Source organism: Hemiscyllium ocellatum, chromosome 50 (assembly GCF_020745735.1).
Source record: "Hemiscyllium ocellatum isolate sHemOce1 chromosome 50, sHemOce1.pat.X.cur, whole genome shotgun sequence".
NCBI lineage: Eukaryota > Metazoa > Chordata > Chondrichthyes > Orectolobiformes > Hemiscylliidae > Hemiscyllium > Hemiscyllium ocellatum.
Genome location: NC_083450.1, coordinates 3,864,388 through 3,886,802, shown reverse-complemented (window position 1 = coordinate 3,886,802; position 22,415 = coordinate 3,864,388). Strand labels below are relative to the sequence as shown.

The 22,415-nt window shown below is 54.9% G+C and overlaps 1 protein-coding gene across 3 annotated transcripts in view; it reads right to left on the bottom strand.

Moving 5' to 3' along the window:
- Window positions 1-19,983, bottom strand: part of LOC132805627 (semaphorin-4B-like) — a 65,675-nt gene extending 45,692 nt beyond the window's left edge. The window contains exons 1-2 of one of the 3 annotated variants that reach the window (XM_060820803.1): window positions 19,923-19,983; window positions 14,612-14,659 (exon numbers count right to left, since the gene is read on the bottom strand). In XM_060820803.1, the coding sequence (XP_060676786.1) occupies window positions 14,612-14,659; window positions 19,923-19,981 (107 nt within the window). In that variant the 5' untranslated portion in view covers window positions 19,982-19,983. Of the gene's footprint in view, window positions 1-3,566; window positions 3,656-14,611; window positions 14,660-19,922 lie in introns of those variants that run through there. The other 2 variants (XM_060820805.1, XM_060820806.1) reach the window with 2 other exon arrangements.
- Between the last annotated feature and the right edge of the window lie 2,432 nt (window positions 19,984-22,415).

Genomic DNA, 22,415 nt, shown 5'->3' with positions numbered 1-22,415 from the left:
AGGTGGAGGGGTGGGGGGTAAATGAATAAGGAATGTCCCATATTGGGGGGGAATTGAATGAGGAGGGAGGGGAGGGGGAGTAAATGAACAAGCAAGATCCCACATTGGGGTGGGGGGTGAACTTTTGTGGGACGTGGGTGTGGTTATTGAAGGATTGTAAAGGGGCCGTGGTTTATGAGGGTGGAGGGTGTTGGGGGAGTGGGAATGGGAGTGGGGTGGGGGGTGGTTGAAGGGGTCATTAAGACTAAGGCGCACTCTCTGACAGAGTAATCCCTTCTGTCCCGTAGGGGGAAGACGGCACAGAGAGTGGGCCAGGCCCTGATTGGAGGATGGGGCCTTGCCTGGGAACGATCCCATCCCTGCTCCCTCTGCTCTGGCTCTGCCTCTGCCTCTGGGCCTGGCCTTGCCTGGCCTTCAGCCCCATGCCGAGCTGGGACTGCCCCCTGCCCTGCCGATGCTGGCCTCCCCCGAACCGGACGGTGTCGTGTCGAGGCCTGGGCCTCCGCTCTGTCCCCAGGGGCCTCCCAACCGACACCCGGGCGCTGGACCTGAGCGGCAACGCCATCGCCTGGGTGGGCCAGGCCGAGCTGGACGGGCTGAAGGGCCTGGAGGAGCTGGACCTGAGCGGGAACCGACTGTGGACCCTCTACGAAGGTCCGGCCTTCCTCAGGCTTTCGGTCCTCCTGCTCGATGCGAACCCTTTGACCTGCGATTGCGACCTGTTGTGGCTAGTGTTGGCAGTGGAGGGAAGAGGCCTGGATTTAGGGAAGCCCCAGTGCTCCAGCCCACCTCAGGCGCGAGGCCGGGCCTTGCTGGAGTACGCCCTCGATGCTTTCCCTTCCCTGTGCGAGGCCCGGGCGCCAGGCCTACACTTCATGGCTTCGTCTCCTCCTCCTCCTCCTCCTCATCCCCTTCCTCCTCACCCCCGCCCACCATCAGTCCTGGACGAAGAGACCCTCCCAGTCATCTTCACCATGGGTTCGGCCTGCTTCCTGGGCAGCATCGCTCTGTGCTTTGGCCTACTCCTACTCTGGAGCAGGCTGCGAGGCCCAGTACAGCGCACAGTGGAGCTGGAGGGAGCGCTGCATTCCAGCGGCACAGACGCACAGTCAGAAGCCATCAAGTACACCACAAAAATGATGTGAGCCTCAGCTAGAGCGTCCCAGGAGCAGACCAGAGACCCCTGGCCTCTGTATTCCCCCAAAGCCTGAGACAAACATTACCCCGATATTCATTTAGCATCAGGATCTGCTCTGTGTCTACAACACCTGGGAGAAAAGCCACCCGAATGTTCATTTAGAGTTGTACAGCCCTTCGGCCCAACTTATCCGTGCTGACCCGGATATCCTCAATTAATCTCGTCCCATTTCGCGTCATAGAGATGTACAGCACAGAAACAGACCATTCGGCCCAGCCCATCCATGCTGTCCAGATATCCCAACCCAATCTAGTCCCACCTGCCAGCACCCGGCCCATATCCCTCCAAACCCTTCCTATTCATATAACAATCCAAATGTCTCTTAAATGTTACAATTGTACCAGCCTCCACCACTTCCTCTGGCAGCTCATTCCATACACGTACCACCCTCTGGGTGAAAAAGTTGCCCCTTAGATCTCTTTTATATCTTTCCCCTCTCACCCTAAACCTATGCCCCTCTAGTTCTGGACTCCCCGACCCCAGGGAAAAGACTTTGTCTATTTACCCTATCCACGCCCCTCATAATTTTGTAAATCTCTATAAGGTCACCCCTCAGCCTCCGACACTCCAGGGAAAACAGCCCCAGCCTGTTCAGCCTCTCCCTGTAGCTCAGAACCTCCAACCCTGGCAACATCCTTGTAAATCTTTTCTGAACCCTTTCAAGTTTCACAACATCTTTCCGATAGGAAGGAGACCAGAATTGCATGCAATATTCCAACAGTGGCCTAACCAATGTCCTGTACAGCCGCAACATGACCTCCCAACTCCTGTACTCAATACTCTGACCAATAAAGGAAAGCATACCAAACACCACCTTCACTATCCTATCTACATGCGATTCCACTTTCAAGGAGCTATGAACCTGCACTCCAAGGTCTCTTTGTTCAGCAACACTCCCCAGGACCTTACCATTAAGTGTATAAGTCCTGCTAAGATTTGCTTTCCCAAAATGCAGCACCTCACATTTATCTGAATTAAACTCCATCTGCCACTTCTTAGCCCATTGGCCCATCTGGTCCAGATCCTGTTGTAATCTGAGGTAACCCTCTTCGCTGTTCACTACACCTCCAATTTTGGGGTCATCTGCAAACTTACTAACTGTACCTCTTATGCTCACATCCAAATCATTTATGTAAATGACAAAAAGTAGAGGGCCCAGCACCGATCCTTGTGGCACTCCACTGGTCACAGGCCTCTAGTCTGAAAAACAACCCTCCACCAACACCCTCTGTCTTCTACCTTTGAGCCAGTTCTGTATCCAAATGGCTAGTTCTCCCTGTATTCTGTGAGATCTAACCTCGCTAATCAGTCTCCCATGGGGAACCTTGTCGAACGCCTTACTGAAGTCTATGTAGACATTGTCCACTGCTCTACCCTTATTAATCCTTTTGGTAAGTTCTTCAAACAAAAAACTCAATCAAATTTGTGAGACACGATTTCCCACGCACAAAGCCATGTTGACTATCCCTAATCAGTCCTTGCCTTTCCAAATACATGTACATCCTGTCCCTCAGGATTCCCTCCAACCAATTAGATTAGATGATTAGATTACTTACAGTATGGAAACAGGCCCTTCGGCCCAACAAGTCCACACCGACCCGCCGAAGCGTATACCACCTAGACCCATACTCCTACATTTACCCCTTCACCTAACACTATGGGCAATTTAGCGTGGCCAATTCATCTAACCTGCACATTACCCACCACCGAGGTCAGGCTCACCGGTCTATAGTTCCCTGGCTAGTCCTTTCTTAGATAATGGCACAACATTGACCACCCCTCAGCCTTGTGTGGGATTTAAATCTCCCAGCAATTCACTCCCTTGTAGCTCCCTAAACATGCCCACTTTCATTTCCCTGGAATTTTGCTTTTCTGAGCATCCCCTTTCCTGTTTAGGAGGCAGTTAGACACGTGCAGACAAATGGGAATACAGGGATACGGACCATGTACAGGCAGGTGGCATCGGTTGGCATCAGGGTCATCACAGATATGATGGGCCGAAGGGTCTGTTCCTGTGCTGTACTGCAGCTGGCCCAGGAACCAGCCAGGGTCTAGTGGACACAAGAAATCTGGAGCTCAAATATCGAAGGTACGGTTACTCGGTCAGCATGGTTGGTGGAACAGTGGGACAGTGACGGAGTTTATCCAAGATTACAACAGGATCTTGATCAGTTGGGTGAGTGGGCCGAGGAGGGGGCAGATGGAGTTGAATTTGGATAACTATGAGGGATTGCATTTTGGTAAAACCCAGGACTTACAATCCATGGGAGGGCCCTGAGTACCGTTGGAGAACAGAGAGACCTAGGGGTGGAGGGACAGGATTCTCTGAAGTTTGCGTCACAGGGTTGGTTAAGAAGATATTACTTACCTTCCTTGCTCAGACCTTTGAGTATAGGGGCTAGGGTGGCATCCTGGGGTTGGACAGGATGTTGTTCGGGAGTACTGTGTCCAGTTCTGGTCACCCTGTTACAGTGGGGTAACGTTAAACTGCAGAGAGAGCAAGAGGGAGAGAGAGAGAGTGAGACAGTCTGTGAGAGAGACAGACAGAGTGTGTGTGTGTGTGTGTGTATGTGTGTGTGTATGTGTGACTGTGTGTGTGTGTGTGTGTGCGCGCACGTGTCTGTGTATGTGTATGCGCGAGTGTGTGTGTGTGCCTGTGTGTGTGTGCATGTGTGTGTGTGAGTCTGAGTGTGTGTGTGTTTGTGTGTGACTGTGTGTGTGTGTGTGTGTGTGTCTGAGAGAGAGAGAGAGAGAGAGGCACAGTGGTTAGCACTGCTGCCTCACAGCACCAGAGACCTGGGTTCAATTCCCGACTCAGGTGACTGACTGTGTGGAGTTTGCACGTTCTCCCCGTGTCTGCGTGGGTTTCCTCCGGGTGCTCCAGTTTCCTCCCACAGTCCAAAGATGTGCGGGTCAGGTGAATTGGCCATGCTAAATTGCCTGTAGTGTTAGGTGCATTAGTCAAAGGGAAATGTGTCTGGGTGAGTTACTCTACGGAGGGTTGGTGTGGACTAGATGGGCCGAAGGGCCTGTTTCCACACTGTAGGGAATCTAATCTAATCTAAAAGGAGGGTGTGTGTTTGTAAGAATGTGTTTATGGGAGACAGTGCGTTTAAGAACGTGTGTGTGTGTGTGTGTGTGTGAGAGAGAGGGGGTGTGTGTGAGACTGACAGTGTGTGTGTGTGAGTGAGAGAGGGTGTGTGTGAGACTGACAGAGTGTGTGTGTGAGTGAGAGAGGGTGTGTGTGAGACTGACAGAGTGTGTGTGTGAGTGAGAGAGGGTGTGTGTGAGACTGACAGTGTGTGTGTGTGAGTGAGAGAGGGTGTGTGTGAGACTGACAGAGTGTGTGTGTGAGTGAGAGAGGGTGTGTGTGAGACTGACAGTGTGTGTGTGTGAGTGAGAGAGGGTGTGTGTGAGACTGACAGAGTGTGTGTGTGTGTGTGTGTGTGTGTGTGAGAGAGAGAGGGTGTGTGTGAGACTGACAGAGTGTGTGTGTGTGTGTGTGTGTGAGAGAGAGGGGGGGTGTGTGAGACTGACAGAGTGTGTGTGTGTGTGTGTGAGAGAGAGAGGGGGTGTGTGTGAGACTGACAGAGTGTGTGTGTGTGTGTGTGTGAGAGAGAGAGAGGGTGTGTGTGAGACTGACAGTGTGTGTGTGAGAGAGAGAGAGGGTGTGTGTGAGACTGACAGAGTGTGTGTGTGTGTGTGTGTGTGTGTGTGAGAGAGAGAGAAGGTGTGTGTGAGACTGATAGTGTGTGTGTGTGAGTGAGAGAGGGTGTGTGTGAGACTGACAGAGTGTGTGTATGTGTGTGTGTGAGACTGACAGAGTGTGTGTATGTGTGTGTGTGTGTGTGAGAGAGAGAGAGGGTGTGTGTGAGACTGACAGTGTGTGTGTGCGTGTGTGTGTGAGAGAGGGTGTGTGTGAGACTGACAGAGTGTGTGTGTGAGAGAGAGAGTGAGAGAGGGTGTGTGTGAGACTGACAGTGTGTGTGTGTGTGTGTGTGTGTGTGTGTGAGAGAGAGAGAAGGTGTGTGTGAGACTGATAGTGTGTGTGTGTGAGTGAGAGAGGGTGTGTGTGAGACTGACAGAGTGTGTGTGTGTGTGTGAGTGAGAGAGGGTGTGTGTGAGAGAGACTGTGTGTGTGTGTGTGTGTGTGTGTGTGTGAGAGAGAGAGGGTGTGTGTGAGATTGACTGAGTGTGAGTGTGAGTGAGAGAGGGTGTGTGTGAGAGAGAGAGTGTGTGTGTGTGTGTGTGTGTGTGTGTGAGAGAGTGTATGTGTGTGTGAATCCGAATGCGTGCGACTGTCTGCGTGTGTGTGAAAGAGACTGTACATGAGTGAGTACACGTGTGGGTGTGAGAGTCTGAGTGTGTAAGGGTATGAGACAGTGCGTTGGGCCATGTCTCACAAGGGGTTACTGGCTGTGAGTAGGGGATATCCTGGTCCAGTGTGGAGATGTTCTGAGCTGAGCTGGGCTGGTGAGCACAGGGACACACACTGAGATCAGCATGTCCTGTCCTGACCTCCACGCAGTGTCACATCGCGTCCACTCACACAGGGAGCCTGACCGCCGGGCTCTCTCTACACAGGGAGCCAGGCCAGAGGGGCACTCTACTGCACTACCCCCATCCCCCACACAGGGAGCCTGACCGCGGGCTCCCTCTACACAGGGAGCCAGGCCAGAGGAGCACTCTACAGAGATCACTGCACTACCCCCATCCCCACACAGGGAGCCTGACCGCGGGCTCCCTCTACACAGGGAGCCACGCCAGAGGAGCACTCTACAGAGATCACTGCACTACCCCCATCCCCCACACAGGGAGCCTGACCGCGGGCTCCCTCTACACAGGGAGCTAGGCCAGAGGGGCACTCTACTGCACTACCCCCATCCCCCACACAGGGAGCCTGACCGCCGGGCTCTCTCTACACAGGGAGCCAGGCCAGAGGGGCACTCTACTGCACTACCCCCATCCCCCACACAGGCAATCTGACCGCCGGGCTCCCTCTACACAGGGAGTCTGACTGCCGGGCTCCCTCTACACAGGGAGTCTGACCGCCGGGCTCCCTCTACACAGGGAGTCTGACTGCCGGGCTCTCCCTACACAGGGAGTCTGACCGCGGGGCTCCCTCTACACAGGCAGTCTGACCGCCGGGCTCCCTCTACACAGGGAGTCTGACCGCCGAGCTCCCTCTACACAGGGAGTCTGACCGCCGGGCTTCTTCTACACAGGCAGTCTGACCACGGGGCTCTCTCTACACAGGAAGACTGACCCTGAGATACCCCGTACACAGGGAGACTGACCGCAGGGCTCTCTCTCTACACAGGGAGCCTGACCATGGGGCTCTCTCTACACAGGGAGCCTGACCGTGGGGCTCCCCATACACAGGGAGTCCAACCGCGGGGCTCTCTCTACACAGGGAGCCTGACCGTGGGGATACCATGTACACAGGCAGTCTGATCGCCGGGCTCCCTCTACACAGGCAGTCTGACCGCAGGGCTCTCTCTACACAGGGAGCCTGACCCTGGGATACCCCGTACACAGGGAGACTGACCGCGGGGCTCTCTCTACACAGGGAGCCTGACCGTGGGGCTCTCGCTACACAGGGAGCCTGACCGTGGGGCTCCCCATACACAGGGAGTCCAACCGCGGGGCTCTCTCTACACAGGGAGCCTGACCGTCGGGCATCTCTCTGCATAGGGAGCCTGACCGTGGGGCTCTCTCTACACAGGGAGCCTGACCGTGGGGCTCCCCGTACACAGGGAGTCCAACCGTGGGGCTCCCTCTACACAGGGAGCCTGACCGTGGGGCTCTCTCTACACAGGGAGTCCAACCGCGGGGCACTCTCTACACAGGGAGCCTGACCGTGGGGCATCTCTCTACACAGGGAGTCTGACCGTGGGGCTCTCTGTACACAGGGAGCCTGACCATGGGGCATCTCTCTACACAGGAAGCCTGACCGTGGGGATACCCCCTACGGTGGGAGCCTGACAATGGGACACACTCCATAGAGGGAGCCTGACAATGGGACACACTCCGTAGAGGGAGCCTGACGATGGGACACTGAAGCTCCTGCCCTCTCCCTCCAAACCACACTTTCCTTGTCATTGCCCCTTTGAGTTTGAGGTTAGGCTGCCTCCTCTCTAACCCTGTCCCCTCACAATCCCACTCCCCTCAGTCAGCCGCCACCATTCTCCTTCTCTCTGTCCCCCAACAAACACAGCCTGAAATCTCCAGCCCCCCCTCCCCCAATCCCCTGAAATCTCCAGCCTCCTCTCCCCCAATCCCCTGAAATCTCCAGCCCCCCCTCCCCCAATCCCCTGAAATCTCCAGCCCCCCCCTCCCCCAATCCCCTGAAATCTCCAGCCCCCCCCTCCCCCAATCCCCTGAAATCTCCAGCCCCCCTCCCCCAATCCCCTGAAATCTCCAGCCCCCCTCCCCCAATCCCCTGAAATCTCCAAACCCCCCTTCCCAAATCCCCAGAAACCCTGTAAAACATTTCAACACTTGAAGTGTCACATAGAACATAGAACAGTACAGCACAGAACAGGCCCTTCGGCCCACGATGTTGTACCGAACATCTATCCTAGATTAAGCACCCATCCATGTACCTATCCAATTGCCGCTTAAAGGTCGCCAATGATTCTGACTCTACCACTCCCACGGGCAGCGCATTCCATGCCCCCACCACTCTCTGGGTAAAGAACCCACCCCTGACATCCCCCCTATACCTTCCACCCTTCACCTGAAATTTATGTCCCCTGTTGTACCCGGGGAAAAAGTTTCTGACTGTCTACTCTATCTATTCCCCTGATCATCTTATAAACCTCTATCAAGTCACCCCTCATCCTTCGCCGTTCCAATGAGAAAAGGCCGAGAACTCTCAACCTATCCTCGTACGACCTATTCTCCATTCCAGGCAACATCCTGGTAAATCTTCTCTGCACCCTCTCCAAAGCTTCCACATCTTTCCTAAAGTGAGGCAACCAGAACTGCACACAGTACTCCAAATGTGGCCTAACCAAAGTCCTGTACAGCTGCAACATCACCTCACGACTCCTGAATTCAATCCCTCTGCTAATGAACGCTAATACACCATAGGCCTTCTTACAAGCTCTATCCACCTGAGTGGCAACTTTCAAAGATTTATGTCTTTGAAGGTACGTGTGATCTGTGCAGATGGGCCAGCACTGGGTCCAGGGGCTGAAGGTGTACCATTGTTCTGCCTTTCCCAACCCCACCATAACGTTTTGATTTGGAGGAGGAGATCATCGCCATCCCATCCACACCCCCCACACACCCATTTCTCCTTGTCTCATCACCTACCAAACCTTTGTCTGCCTCACTGTCGTCCTCTCTCACTCTGGGCTCCACTTCCACTGACCCACTCTCTCCCCCAGCCTCCCAGTGCCCCTCCCCCACCTTCAGCGTAAATACCCACACCCCCACCTCCTTTTCCGAGTTCCCATCAAGGTTCCGGAGAAGGGCCACTGAATCTGAAACGTGAACTCTGTTTTTCTCTCTCTCTCTCTCTCTCTCCATAGACGCTGCCAGACCTGCTGAGTTTCTCCAGCGAATTCTCTTCCTTGTGTTATTATCTCAGACAGATCTGAACCCCATCTGGAAGCAGGCTGTTCGGCCCATCCAGTCCTAAATGGTCCTCAGAACACACTCCTACCCTATCCCTGTAACCTCGCATTTACTATCACCAATCCACCCTAACCTGCACATCCCTGGGCACTATGGGACAATTTCCCATGGCCAACCCACCCTAACCTGCACATCCCTGGGCACTACGGGACAATTTCCCACGGACAATCCACCCTAACCTGTACATCCCTGGGCACTATGGGAAAATTTCCCATGGCCAATCCACCCTAACCTGCACATCCCTGGGCACTATGGGACAATTTCCCATTGCCAATCCACCCTAACCTGCACATCTCTGGGCACTACGGGACAATTTCCCACGGACAATCCACCCTAACCTGTACATCCCTGGCACTACGGGACAATTTCCCACGGACAATCCACCCTAACCTGTACATCCCTGGGCACTATGGGACAATTTCCCATGGCCAATCCACCCTAACCTGCACATCTCTGGGCACTATGGGACAATTTCCCATGGCCAATCCACCCTGACCTGCACATCTCTGGGCACTATGGGACAATTTCCCATGGCCAATCCACCCTAACCTGCACATCCCTGGGCACTACGGGACAATTTCCCATGGCCAACCCACCCTAACCTGCACATCTCTGGGCACTACGGGACAATTTCCCATGGCCAATCCACCCTAACCTGCACATCCCTGGGCACTATGGGACAATTCCCCATGGCCAATCCACCCTAACCTGCACATCCCTGGGCACTATGGGACAATTTCCCAGGGCCAACGCACCCTAACCTGCACATCCCTGGGCACTATGGGACAATTTCCCATGGCCAATCCACCCTAACCTGCACATCCCTGGACACTATGGTACAATTTCCCATGGCCAATCCACCCTAACCTGCACATCCCTGGGCACCATGGGACAATTTCCCATGGCCAATCCACCCTAACCTGCACATCCCTGGGCACTGTGGGAGGAAACCCACGCAGACACGGGCTGAATGTGCAGACTCCACACAGACACGCGCCCGACCCTGGTATCGAACCAGCGTCCCTGGTGCCGTGGGGCAGCTGTGCTGACCACTAAGCCACCGTGCGCGAATAGCCCCAACAGCCCCATCGAGGTCCTGCTGGTACAGAACCCAGCAGGTAAATCCTGGGCGTACCACGTCCTTCACTTCGGGACTCGGGTTTTGGTGAGATTGTCAAACTGCAAGGCCGGGGGGAGGGAGGGGAGAGCGCAGGACTTGCCGGAGAGTTCCCCTCACCTGGCCGACACAGGCAATGACTGCAGCCAGGTCAAAGTCAGCATCCAGTGTCGCTAGAAAAATGTCACCCGTCCCCCGACGGTGCTGTGCGATGGAGGACGGACCCTGGTGCTGGGGAGGGGTCCCTGCATGCAGGGGTGGTGCACCCATTTGCCGCGTCGCCTGGAGGAGGGAAGTCTTTATTGACGTGCAATGCTGCCTCAGAATCGTACGGCAACAGCTGTTCAACCCTTCTTAAAGATGTCTCTGCTCAATAAAATATTTGGCACAATTCTGTCCTTTCTCTGGCACTAGATTGGGGTGGGGGTAAAGGTGGGAAGAATGTTTCCGATGACTGAGGAGGTCAGGGGGTTTGGGGTCAGGAACCCGGGGGAAGACCTACGGTCCGACGCAGGATCTGAGACAGACAGCTGCGACGGGATTCAGTTGCTGCCAATGGAACTTCGGAGGCCCAGGCCTGTGTGGTCAGCGTCTCTTGGCCAAAGGTGGGCAAATGTCACACCCCCCCAGGGGCAGGGGTTTAAGATGGAGGAGCGGGGACAGGAACACTTAACGGAGCTGTGCTGGCAGACTTCTGTTTGCACAGGAGGTAACAGGAACTTGGAAGGTGCTGCCAGGGGGATTGGTAAAGGCAGATACACAAGCAATCTTTCAACAGGCCTCTAAGGGCCAACCCACCCTAACCTGCACATCCCTGGACACTATGGGACAATTTCCCATGGCCAACCCACCCTAACCTGCACATCCCTGGGCACTATGGGACAATTTCCCATGGCCAGTCCACCCTAAACTGCACATTCCTGGGCACTATGGGACAATTTCACATGGCCAGTCCACCCTAAACTGCACATTCCTGGGCACTATGGGACAATTTCCCATGGCCAATCCACCCTAACCTGCACATCCCTGGACACTATGGGACAATTTCCCATGGTCAACCCACCCTAACCTGCACATCCCTGGGCACTATGGGACAATTTCCCATGGCCAATCCACCCTAACCTGCACATCCCTGGACACTATGGGACAATTTCCCATGGCCAACCCACCCTAACCTGCACATCCCTGAGCACTATGGGACAATTTCCCATGGCCAACCCACCCTAACCTGCACATCCCTGGACACTATGGGACAATTTCCCATGGCCAACCCACCCTAACCTGCACATCCCTGGACACTATGGGACAATTTCCCATGGCCAACCCACCCTAACCTGCACATCCCTGGACACTATGGGACAATTTCCCATGGCCAATCCACCCTAACCTGCACATCCCTGGGCACTATGGGACAATTTCCCATGGCCAGTCCACCCTAACCTGCACATCCCTGGGCACTATGGGACAATTTCCCATGGCCAGTCCACCCTAACCTGTACATCCCTGGGCACTATGGGACAATTTCCCATGGCCAGTCCACCCTAACCTGCACATCCCTGGGCACTATGGGACAATTTCCCATGGCCATCCCACCCTAACCTGCACATCCCTGGGCACTATGGGACAATTCCCCATGACCAATCCACCCTAACCTGCTCATCTTTGGACAGTGGGAGGGTAGAAGCTGAGCTGCCTAGCAGGAGGCAGAGTGTCTGGATAGAAGGGTCCTCCTTGGGTTGGCATCCCATGTCAAGTGGTGTTCCACAAGGCTGAGTGTTGGGACTACATCTTTCCACTTCATACATTAACCGATCTGGATGAAGGAACTGAGGGCATTCTGGCTAAGTTTGCCGACGATACAAAGATAGGTGGAAGGGACGGATAGCATTGAGGAGGCAGGGAGGCTGCAGAAGGATTTGGACAGGGTCGCAGAGTTGGCAAAGAAGTGGCAGATGGAGCACAGTGTGGGAAGGTGTGAGCTCATGCCCTTTGGTCGGAAGATTAGAGACATAGGCTGTTTTCTAGATGGGATGGAAATTCAGAAATCTGATGTACAACGAGACTTGGGAGTTCGAGTCCAGGATTCTCTCAAGGGTTGAGTCCCCCGTTAGGAAAGCAAACGCAATGGTGGCATTTATTTTGAGAGGGTTTACCAGACATCATGAGCATTTCTGAACTGACAGCCAGACTGCTGCGACCACTAGGGACTCATAACGGCACACAAACCAACAGCCACGCTCAGACAACAACTCACCAGGACAAAGGACCCGACACCCAGCATGAGCAAAACCAACGTCGTGTACAAAATCCCATGCAAGGACTGCACAAAACACTACATAGGACAAACAGGAAGACAGCTAACAATCCGCATCCATGAACACCAACTAGCCACGAAACGACATGACCAGCTATCCCTAGTAGCCATACACTCGGATGACAAACAACATGAATTCGATTGGGACAACACCACCATTATAGGGCAGGGCAAACAGAGAACAGCCAGGGAATTCCTAGAGGCATGGCACTCATCCACAAATTCTATCAACAGACACATCGACCTAGACCCTATATACCGGCCACTGCAGCGGACAGCAACTGACAACAGGAAGCGGCAGATTCAAACCAGTATAAATGCCGGAGGAATCAGCACAGAAGCGCTTCACAGGAGGCTCCCAAGTACTGAAGATGTCACCTAGAAAGGGGACGAAACGTTTGCAACAAAAACTCCCAGCTCGGCGAACAGATCCCCAACAATGAGCACCCGAGCTACAAATCTTCTCCCAAACTTAGAGGACTTAAATATGAAAGCAGGGATGTACATCTCAGGCTCTATCAGGCAGTGGTCAGACCTCGTTTGGAGTACTGTGTGCAGTTTTGGGCCCCGTATCTTAGGGAGATTGTACTGCACCTGGAGTATGTTCAGAGGAGCATCACAACGATGGTCCCAGGAATGAAAAGCTTAATGTATGAGGAATGTTTGAGGACCCTGGGATGATATTCAATGGAGTTTAGGAGGATAAGGGGGGGGATCTGATTGAAACGTACAGAATACTGAACAGCCTGGACAGAGTGGATGTTGGGAAGGTGTTCCCATTGGTTGGAGAGACTAGGACCCAAGGGCACAGTCTTCGAGTAAAGGGAAGACCCATTAGAACAGAGATAAGGAGAAACTTCTTCAGCCAGAGAGTGGAAATCTGTGGGATTCCCTGCCACAGAACGCTGGGGAGACCAGGTCACTGAGGATATCTAAGACGGAGATCGATAGGTTCTTGAGTATCAAGGGGATGAAGGGTTACGGGGAGAGAGTGGGAAAATGCGGTTGAGAAAAATCAGCCATGATTGAAGGGTGGAGCAAACTGGATGGGCTGAATGGCCTAATTTCTGCTCCCGTGTATTATAAACCCACACAGACACGGGGGAGAATGTGCAAACTCCAGAGAGATGTACCAGCCTTCACCACTTCCTCTGGCAGCTCATTCCATACACGTACCACCCTCTGTGTGAAAAAGTTGCCCCTTAGGTCTCTTTTATATCTTTCCCCTCTCACCCTAAACCTATGCCCCTCTAGTTCTGGACTCCCCCACCCCAGGGAAAAGACTTTGTCTATTTACCCTATCCATGCCCCTCATGATTTTGTAAACCTCTATAAGGTCACCCTTTATGGGCGGCACGGTGGCACAGTGGTTAGCACTGCTGCCTCACAGCACCTGTAGACCCGGGTTCAATTCCCGACTCAGGCGACTGACTGTGTGGAGTTTGCACGTTCTCCCCGTGTCTGCGTGGGTTTCCTCCGGGTGCTCCGGTTTCCTCCCACAGTCCAAAGATGTGCGGGTCAGGTGAATTGGCCAAGCTAAATTGCCCATAGTGTTAGGTATGGGTGGGTTGCGCTTCGGCGGGTCGGTGTGGACTTGTTGGGCCGAAGGGCCTGTTTCCACACTGTAAGTCTAATCTAAAAAAAAAGTCTAATCTAATCTAATCACCCCTCAGCCTCCGACGCTCCAGGGAAAACAGCCCCAGCCTGTTCAGCCTCTCCCTGTAGCTCAGATCCTCCAACCCTGGCAACATCCTTGTCAATCTTTTCTGAACCCTTGCAAGTTTGTGCAGAGGTCATGGGCAGAACTGGGTACATCATGTAACCCAGAAAAGGGGGATGTGTGTGTGTGTGTGGGGGGATGTGTTGTAAAAACTTGGCAAATCCTGGGACATTGTGTCACAGCGGATGCAAACCACACCAGATCAGCCCCCCCCCCCCCCCCCCACTCCCTGTCTTACCCTAACCTGCTGGGAACGAGCTAACTCTGTCAATGTCCCATATATTTGAGTCATTGCTGAGGATGTGTGTGTGTGTGTTTTTTTTAACACAACAGCTCTCTCTCTCTCTCTCTGTCTCTCTCTCTCTCTGGTCTGCCCTACCCTGAAACATCACCACCAATAAATCCCTGACAGCCCAGCCTCTCAGTGTGGAGTTAAAATCCCACAGCACTATATGCAGATAAGGACCTGTGTGTGTGTGTGAGAGAGAGAGAGAGAGAGCAGTTCTATGGGATCACAAGCAACAGGGGAAGAGACAGCAGCGTGGCTCCAGAGAGAATTTGGAACATTTCAGAGCCATCACGATGGTGCAGACAGCACTGCTGTGGATATTACCTTACCTCCAGTTCCTGGGATCAGCTGAGAAGATTCCCAGGCTGAAATTCCATCTGAAAGGTACAGAAATAACGGGATTGCAATTAGCTTCGCACGCTGGCTTGATTTCTTTTGCTCCTAAGAAAATAACACGCTTTTAAGTGCAGCTCTCCCGTCCTCAGACACCACCTTTTCCCACCACCCCCCCTCAAAAAATAACACGCTTTTAAGTGCAGCTCTCCCATCCTCAGACACCACCTTTTCCCACCACCCCCCCTCAAAAAATAACACGCTTTTAAGTGCAGCTCTCCCATCCTCAGACACCACCTTTTCCCACCACCCCCCCTCAAAAAATAACACGCTTTTAAATGCAGCTCTCCCATCCTCAGACACCACCTTTTCCCACCCCCCCTCAAAAAAATAACACGCTTTTAAATGCAGCTCTCCCATCCTCAGACACCACCTTTTCTCTCCCCCCTCCCACCCCCCCCCCCCCCCCAATAAAACCCCGTTGCTCCAAAAACAGAATTCCCATTTTTGGGATCCTGCTGTGCGCTTTAACTGCACTGCGTCATACTCTCGACATGCGACAGAAGTTGCACCCCCCCCCCCCCCACACACACACAGGGCTGTCCCTGAGGGTGTTATCTGGGGGGGTTTGTGGGGGGAGGGGGGGAGAATGGGTTTTAGGGTTTGTGTGTGATTTTGTTTTATTTTTTTTAAAAAATGCAGGGTAGCTAAATATCCAGAGGGTTGCATTTGGATGGCACCCCCTGCTGAGATTCTGTCTCTCTCTCTCTCTCTGTCTCTGTCCTCCCCCCCCCAGATGAGCCTGATGTGAGGTTCGACACCCTGCAAAGATTCACAGCCCACTTCCACGATGAGGGGTCAGCCTCCCTCTACGTTGGCATGACTGGCAGTATCCTCCATCTCTCCTTCGGTGGCAGCAATATCTCCCAGACGCTGGTACACACCCTGCCACCAAGAGGCTGGGATTGGCATTGGGGAGGGAGAGGGTGGGTGGGTAACGCAGGGGGTACAGAATGGGATTGAGGGAGAGAGAGTGTAGGGTGGCCGAGGGGAGGGCGAGTGAGGGGGGGGGGGGAATGAGAGAGCGTAGGGTGGCCGAGGGAGGGCGAGTGAGGGGGGGGAATGAGAGAGTGTAGGGTGGCCGAGGGAGGGCGAGAGGAGGGGGGAATGAGTGTAGGGTGGCCGAGGGAGGGCGAGAGGAGGGGGAAATGAGAGAGCGTAGGGTGGCCGAGGGAGGGCGAGAGGAGGGGGAAATGAGAGAGCGTAGGGTGGCTGAGGGAGGGCGAGTGAGGGGGGGGAATGAGAGAGTGTAGGGTGGCCGAGGGAGGGCGAGAGGAGGGGGGAATGAGTGTAGGGTGGCCGAGGGAGGGCGAGAGGAGGGGGAAATGAGAGAGCGTAGGGTGGCCGAGGGAGGGCGAGTGAGGGGGGGGAATGAGAGAGTGTAGGGTGGCCGAGGGAGGGCGAGAGGAGGGGGGAATGAGTGTAGGGTGGCCGAGGGAGGGCGAGAGGAGGGGGAAATGAGAGAGCGTAGGGTGGCCGAGGGAGGGCGAGAGGAGGGGGGAATGAGTGTAGGGTGGCCGAGGGAGGGCGAGAGGAGGGGGGAATGAGTGTAGGGTGGCCGAGGGAGGGCGAGAGGAGGGGGGAATGAGTGTAGGGTGGCCGAGGGAGGGCGAGAGGAGGGGGGAATGAGTGTAGGGTGGCCGAGGGAGGGCGAGAGGAGGGGGAAATGAGAGAGCGTAGGGTGGCCGAGGGAGGGCGAGAGGAGGGGGAAATGAGTGTAGGGTGGCCGAGGGAGGGCGAGAGGAGGGGGAAATGAGTGTAGGGTGGCCGAGGGAGGGCGAGAGGAGGGGGGAATGAGTGTAGGGTGGCCGAGGGAGGGCGAGAGGAGGGGGGAATGAGTGTAGGGTGGCCGAGGGAGGGCGAGAGGAGGGGGGAATGAGAGAGTGTAGGGTGGCCGAGGGAGGGCGAGAGGAGGGGGAAATGAGTGTAGGGTGGCCGAGGGAGGGCGAGAGGAGGGGGAAATGAGAGAGCGTAGGGTGGCCGAGGGAGGGCGAGAGGAGGGGGAAATGAGAGAGCGTAGGGTGGCTGAGGGAGGGCGAGTGAGGGGGGGGAATGAGAGAGTGTAGGGTGGCCGAGGGAGGGCGAGAGGAGGGGGGAATGAGTGTAGGGTGGCCGAGGGAGGGCGAGAGGAGGGGGAAATGAGAGAGCGTAGGGTGGCCGAGGGAGGGCGAGTGAGGGGGGGGAATGAGAGAGTGTAGGGTGGCCGAGGGAGGGCGAGAGGAGGGGGGAATGAGTGTAGGGTGGCCGAGGGAGGGCGAGAGGAGGGGGAAATGAGAGAGCGTAGGGTGGCCGAGGGAGGGCGAGAGGAGGGGGGAATGAGAGAGTGTAGGGTGGCCGAGGGAGGGCGAGAGGAGGGGGGAATGAGAGAGTGTAGGGTGGCCGAGGGAGGGCGAGAGGAGGGGGGAATGAGAGAGTGGAGGGGGGGAACCGAGGAATGAGGAGGTTTGCAAAGAGAGAGAGAGAGAGAGAGGGAGGGACACGGAGGGGGAAGGGGGTGAGGGAGGAAGGTAATGGGGTTTGGAGGGGGAGGGGAATGTTATGGGGGGCGGAGGTGATGAATGGGAGGTGGGTAGAGGGGAGGTGAAAGGAGAGGGAATGGAGGGAGGGGAGGGGAATGAGGGAGTGGAAGGAGATGACAGAGGGTTGAGGGGGAAAGGGGGAAAATGAGGGAGTGGAGAGGGGTTACAAAGAGGAGGGTGGGGGGTATGGGGAGGGTGGAGGAGGGTGGGGAATGGGGAGGGTAGAGGGGGTGAGGAATGGGGAGGGGAGGGGGGTGGGGAATGGGGAGGGGAGGGGGGTGGGGAATGGGGAGGGTTGAGGGGGTGGGTAATGGGGAGGGGAGGGGGGTGGGGAATGGGGAGAGTGGAGGGGGGTGGGGAATGGGGAGGGTTGAGGGGGTGGGTAATGGGGAGGGGAGGGGGGTGGGGAATGGGGAGAGTGGAGGGGGGGTGGGGAATGGGGAGGGTGGAGGGGGTGGGTAATGGGGAGGGGAGGGGGGTGGGGAATGGGGAGAGTGGAGGGGGGTGGGGAATGGGGAGGGTTGAGGGGGTGGGAATGGGGGGGTGGGGAAGGGGGAGGGTGGAGTGGGTGTGGGGAATGGGGGGTGGGGAATGGGGAGGGTTGAGGGGGTGGGGAATGGGGAGGGTGGAGTGGGTGTGGGGAATGGGGGGTGGGGAATGGGGAGGGTTGAGGGGGTGGGGAATGGGGAGGGTGGAGTGGGTGTGGGGAATGGGGGGTGGGGAATGGGGAGGGGAGGGGGTGGGGAATGGGGAGGGTTGAGGGGGTGGGGAATGGGGGGGTGGGGAATGGGGAGGGTTAAGGGGGTGGGGAATGGGGAGGGGAGGGGGTGGGGAATGGGGAGGGGAGGGGGGGAGAATGGAAGGTGCTGTCGAGGGAACCTGGGACAAACATTCCCCGGAGAGGTGAGCTGGTGCTGGTGAGAGACTGACTGTAAACCCGTTTGTGTTTAGGTGCCGTTAGCTCTGGACGATAACAGCAAGGACAGCTGCAGGGGCAAAGGCACCCTGTCCCCGGTGAGATGCAGCGGTTATTACCCTTCCGGGCTGTTCACACCGGGCTCAGGGGCTGACCGGACTCTGCCAGAGTCTCCAGCTTAATACACACTCACCCCATTACACACTCACACACCCCTATTACACACTCACCCCTATTACACACACACACACTCACCCCTATTACACACACACACACACACCCCTATTACACACACACACCTCTATTACACACACACCCCGATTACACACTCACCCCATTACACACTCACCCCATTACACACACACACACACCCCTATTACACACTCACCCCATTACACACTCACACACCCCTATTACACACTCACCCCTATTACACACACACTCACCCCTATTACACACACACACACCCCTATTACACACACACCTCTATTACACACACACCCCGATTACACACTCACCCCATTACACACACACACACCCCTATTACACACACACACACCCCTATTACACACACACCCCATTACACACACACCCCTATTACACACACACACCCCGATTACACACACACACCCCGATTACACACACACACCCCGATTACACACACACACACACACCCCTATTACACACACACACCCCTATTACACACACACACCCCGATTACACACTCACCCCATTACACACACACACACACACCCCTATTACACACACACACCCCTATTACACACACACACACCCCTATTACACACACACACACCCTATTACACACACACACCCCTATTACACACACACACCCCTATTACACACACACCCCGATTACACACTCATCCCATTACACACACACACACCCCTATTACACACACACACACCCTATTACACACACACACCCCCTATTACACACACACACCCCTATTACACACACACCCCGATTACACACTCATCCCATTACACACACACACACCCCGATTACACACTCATCCCATTACACACACACACCCCCTATTACACACACACACCCCTATTACACACACACCCCGATTACACACTCACCCCATTACACACACACACACACCCCTATTACACACACACACCCCTATTACACACACACCCCGATTACACACTCATCCCATTACACACACACACACACCCCTATTACACACACACACCCCTATTACACACACAACCCGATTACACACTCATCCCATTACACACACACCCCTTATTACACACCACCCTAGTTGCCCCTTGAGAAGGTGGGGGGGTGAGCTGCCTTCCCAGCTGCCCCTTGAGAAGGTGGGGAGGGGTGAGCTGCCTCCTTGACCCGCTGTCCTCCATGTGCTGTGGGTTGACTCACAATATTATTCGAGGGAATTCCCGGTTTTTTTTGACCCTGAAGGAACAGCTGGTATATTCCCAAGTCGGGACGATGGGGGTTTGGGAAGGGAAAGGTGCAGGGGGGTGGTGGTCCCTGTGTCGCTGCTCATCCAGACGGAAGTGGGTCTAAGAAGCCGGTGTCTGAGGATTTTGCGGGGAGTTTCTGTACCATCGGCTGCTGCTGAGCGTCGGTGGGGGGAGGGAGTGGACGCGGTGCCAATCGAGCAGGGGGGCTGCATTGTCCGAGATGGTGTGGGGAGACTCCTCCAACAGCCCCCACACAGGGCAAGGGGGGGGGTTAATTCCCTCACGCCCTTGACTTGTGCTCTGTCGATGGTGGACAGGCTTTGGGGAGTCATGGGGGGGGGGTCTGGCACTGACCTTGTACCCCTCTCACTCTGCACGACCCTGCGGTGGCACGAGGAGGGTCTTAACTCCATGTTGGGGCTGTCCCCTATTGAGAATTACGTAGCATTCGAGGCAGAATAACAGGCCATTCGGTCCAACGCTGGTGTCTCTGATCCAAACCCCGATGCACCTCACCCTCAAATCTCCCCTCCGACACTCAGGGGTCTAGGGTAATCTGTACAAACAAATGACTCTCAGCTTCGGTCTTTTGTCCCCGAGCACTCGCACGGTGGCTCAGTGGTTAGCACGGCTGCCTCACAGCATCAGGGACGTGGGTTCGATCCCCAGCCTCGGGCGAGTGTCTATGTGGAGTTTGCACATTCTCCCCGTGTCTGCGTGGGTTTCCTCCCACAATCCAAAGATGTGCAGGTTAGGGTGGATTGGCCATGGGGAATTGTCCCATAGTGCCCGGGGATGTGCAGGTTAGGGTGGGTTGGCCATGGGAAATTGTCCCATAGTGCCCGGGGATGTGCAGGTTAGGGTGGATTGGCCATGGGAAATTGTCCCATAGTGCCCAGGGATGTGCAGGTTAGGGTGGGTTGGCCGTGGGAAATTGTCCCATAGTGCCCAGGGATGTGCAGGTTAGGGTGGGTTGGCCATGGGAAATTGTCCCATAGTGCCCAGGGATGTGCAGGTTAGGGTGGGTTGGCCATGGGAAATTGTCCCATAGTGCCCAGGGATGTGCAGGTTAGGGTGGGTTGGCCATGGGAAGTTGTCCCATAGTGCCCAGGGATATGCAGCTCATGATCCTGACTGTTGTAAAAAATATACATACAGAAGCACTGATCCTGCAAATCGGATACAGGAACGGGTGTTGCCAGAAAAGCTCAGCAGGTCTGGCAGCGTCTGTGGGGAGAAGTCGGAGTTAATGCTTCGGGTCCAGTGACCGAGTGGTGTTCCAGTTAGAGGGAGGGTAACTGGACTCGAAACGTTAACCCTTGATTTCTCTCCACGGATGCTTCCAGACCTGCTGAGCTCTTCCAGCAACTTCTGTTTTCGTCTCTGACTGCTCTTGCCGGCAATCATCTTGTAAATCTTTCATTACATTCCCCAGTTGATCTGGCAATAACGTCCAGACCTTGTCCAGTGTTCCCGGCCGTGGGTCCAAATCCCAGGGTGAAATTTAAGCTCAATTAAACGTGGAACTGGAACATCTTGTAAATAACTGGCTGATTGTTGAAATCAGTTTGTTTCATCATTGTCTCTCACAGCAGATAATGCCGACCCCACCCTGTCTGGTCCTCCAAGTGACTCCAGACCTATGGTGATGGGGTTGACTCCTAACCACTCTCTGCCCATTTCATACATGACATGGTCCAATCAATAAATACACTTTTAAAAACATAACACAGACACCAGAAAAGTGCACAGTGCTCCAAGTGTCTTCTGTGTAAGTTGATCATTTCTCCCTCAAGGAGAAAGTGAGGGCTGCAGATCAGAGCTGAAAATATGTTGCTGGAAAAGCGCAGCAGGTCAGGAAGCATGCAAAGAGCAGGAGAATCGACGTTTCGGGCACGCGCCCTTCTTCAGGAATCCGAAATGTCGATTCTCCTGCTCTTTGGATGCTGCCTGACCTGCTGCGCTTTTCCAGCAACACATTTTCAGCTCATTTCTCCCTCAACGTCACCATGTATTTCTCCATGTTCGGTGGGGTCCTCCTGTACCTCACTTTGGATGAGTCGGAGGATCAAGATTAGGCCATTCGTCCTGTCAGTTCAGCTCACCTCCTAACCCGTTAAAATCTCTCGCCTTGTGCCTTGACACTTGAGGGCAGAGTGTTCGCTCTGGCAAAAGGGGGCTGAAGTGTTAGGACAGAAACTCGAACACTGTCAACGCCGGTGCTATGGGGTTACCGTACAGTGGAAGCTGCCCTCTGTAACGCGAGACGTTAAACGCGAGCGTGAGTCTGCCCTCAACTGGCTGGAGTGTCACTCCCCTCGACAATGACCAAAGCAGTTCAAGCAGATAAGATAAAGGAGCAGAATTCCACCCAATTGGGAACCTGTACATCCCTGGGCACTATGGGACAATTCCCCATGGCCAATCCACCCTAACCTGCACATCCCTGGGCACTATGGGACAATTTCCCATGGCCAATCCACCCTAACCTGCACGTCCCTGGGCACTATGGGACAATTTCCCATGGCCAATCCACCCTAACCTGCACATCCCTGGGCACTATGGGACAATTTCCCATGGCCAATCCACCCTAACCTGCACATCCCTGGACACTATGGGACAATTTCCCATGGCCAATCCTCCCTAACCTGCACATCCTTGGGCACTATGGGACAATTTCCCATGGCCAATCCACCCTAACCTGCACATCCCTGGGCACTATGGGACAATTTCCCATGGCCAACCCACCCTAACCTGCACATCCCTGGGCACTATGGGACAATTTCCCATGGCCAACCCACCCTAACCTGCACATCTCAACTCCTGCTTACCTGCCAATCCCGTCAT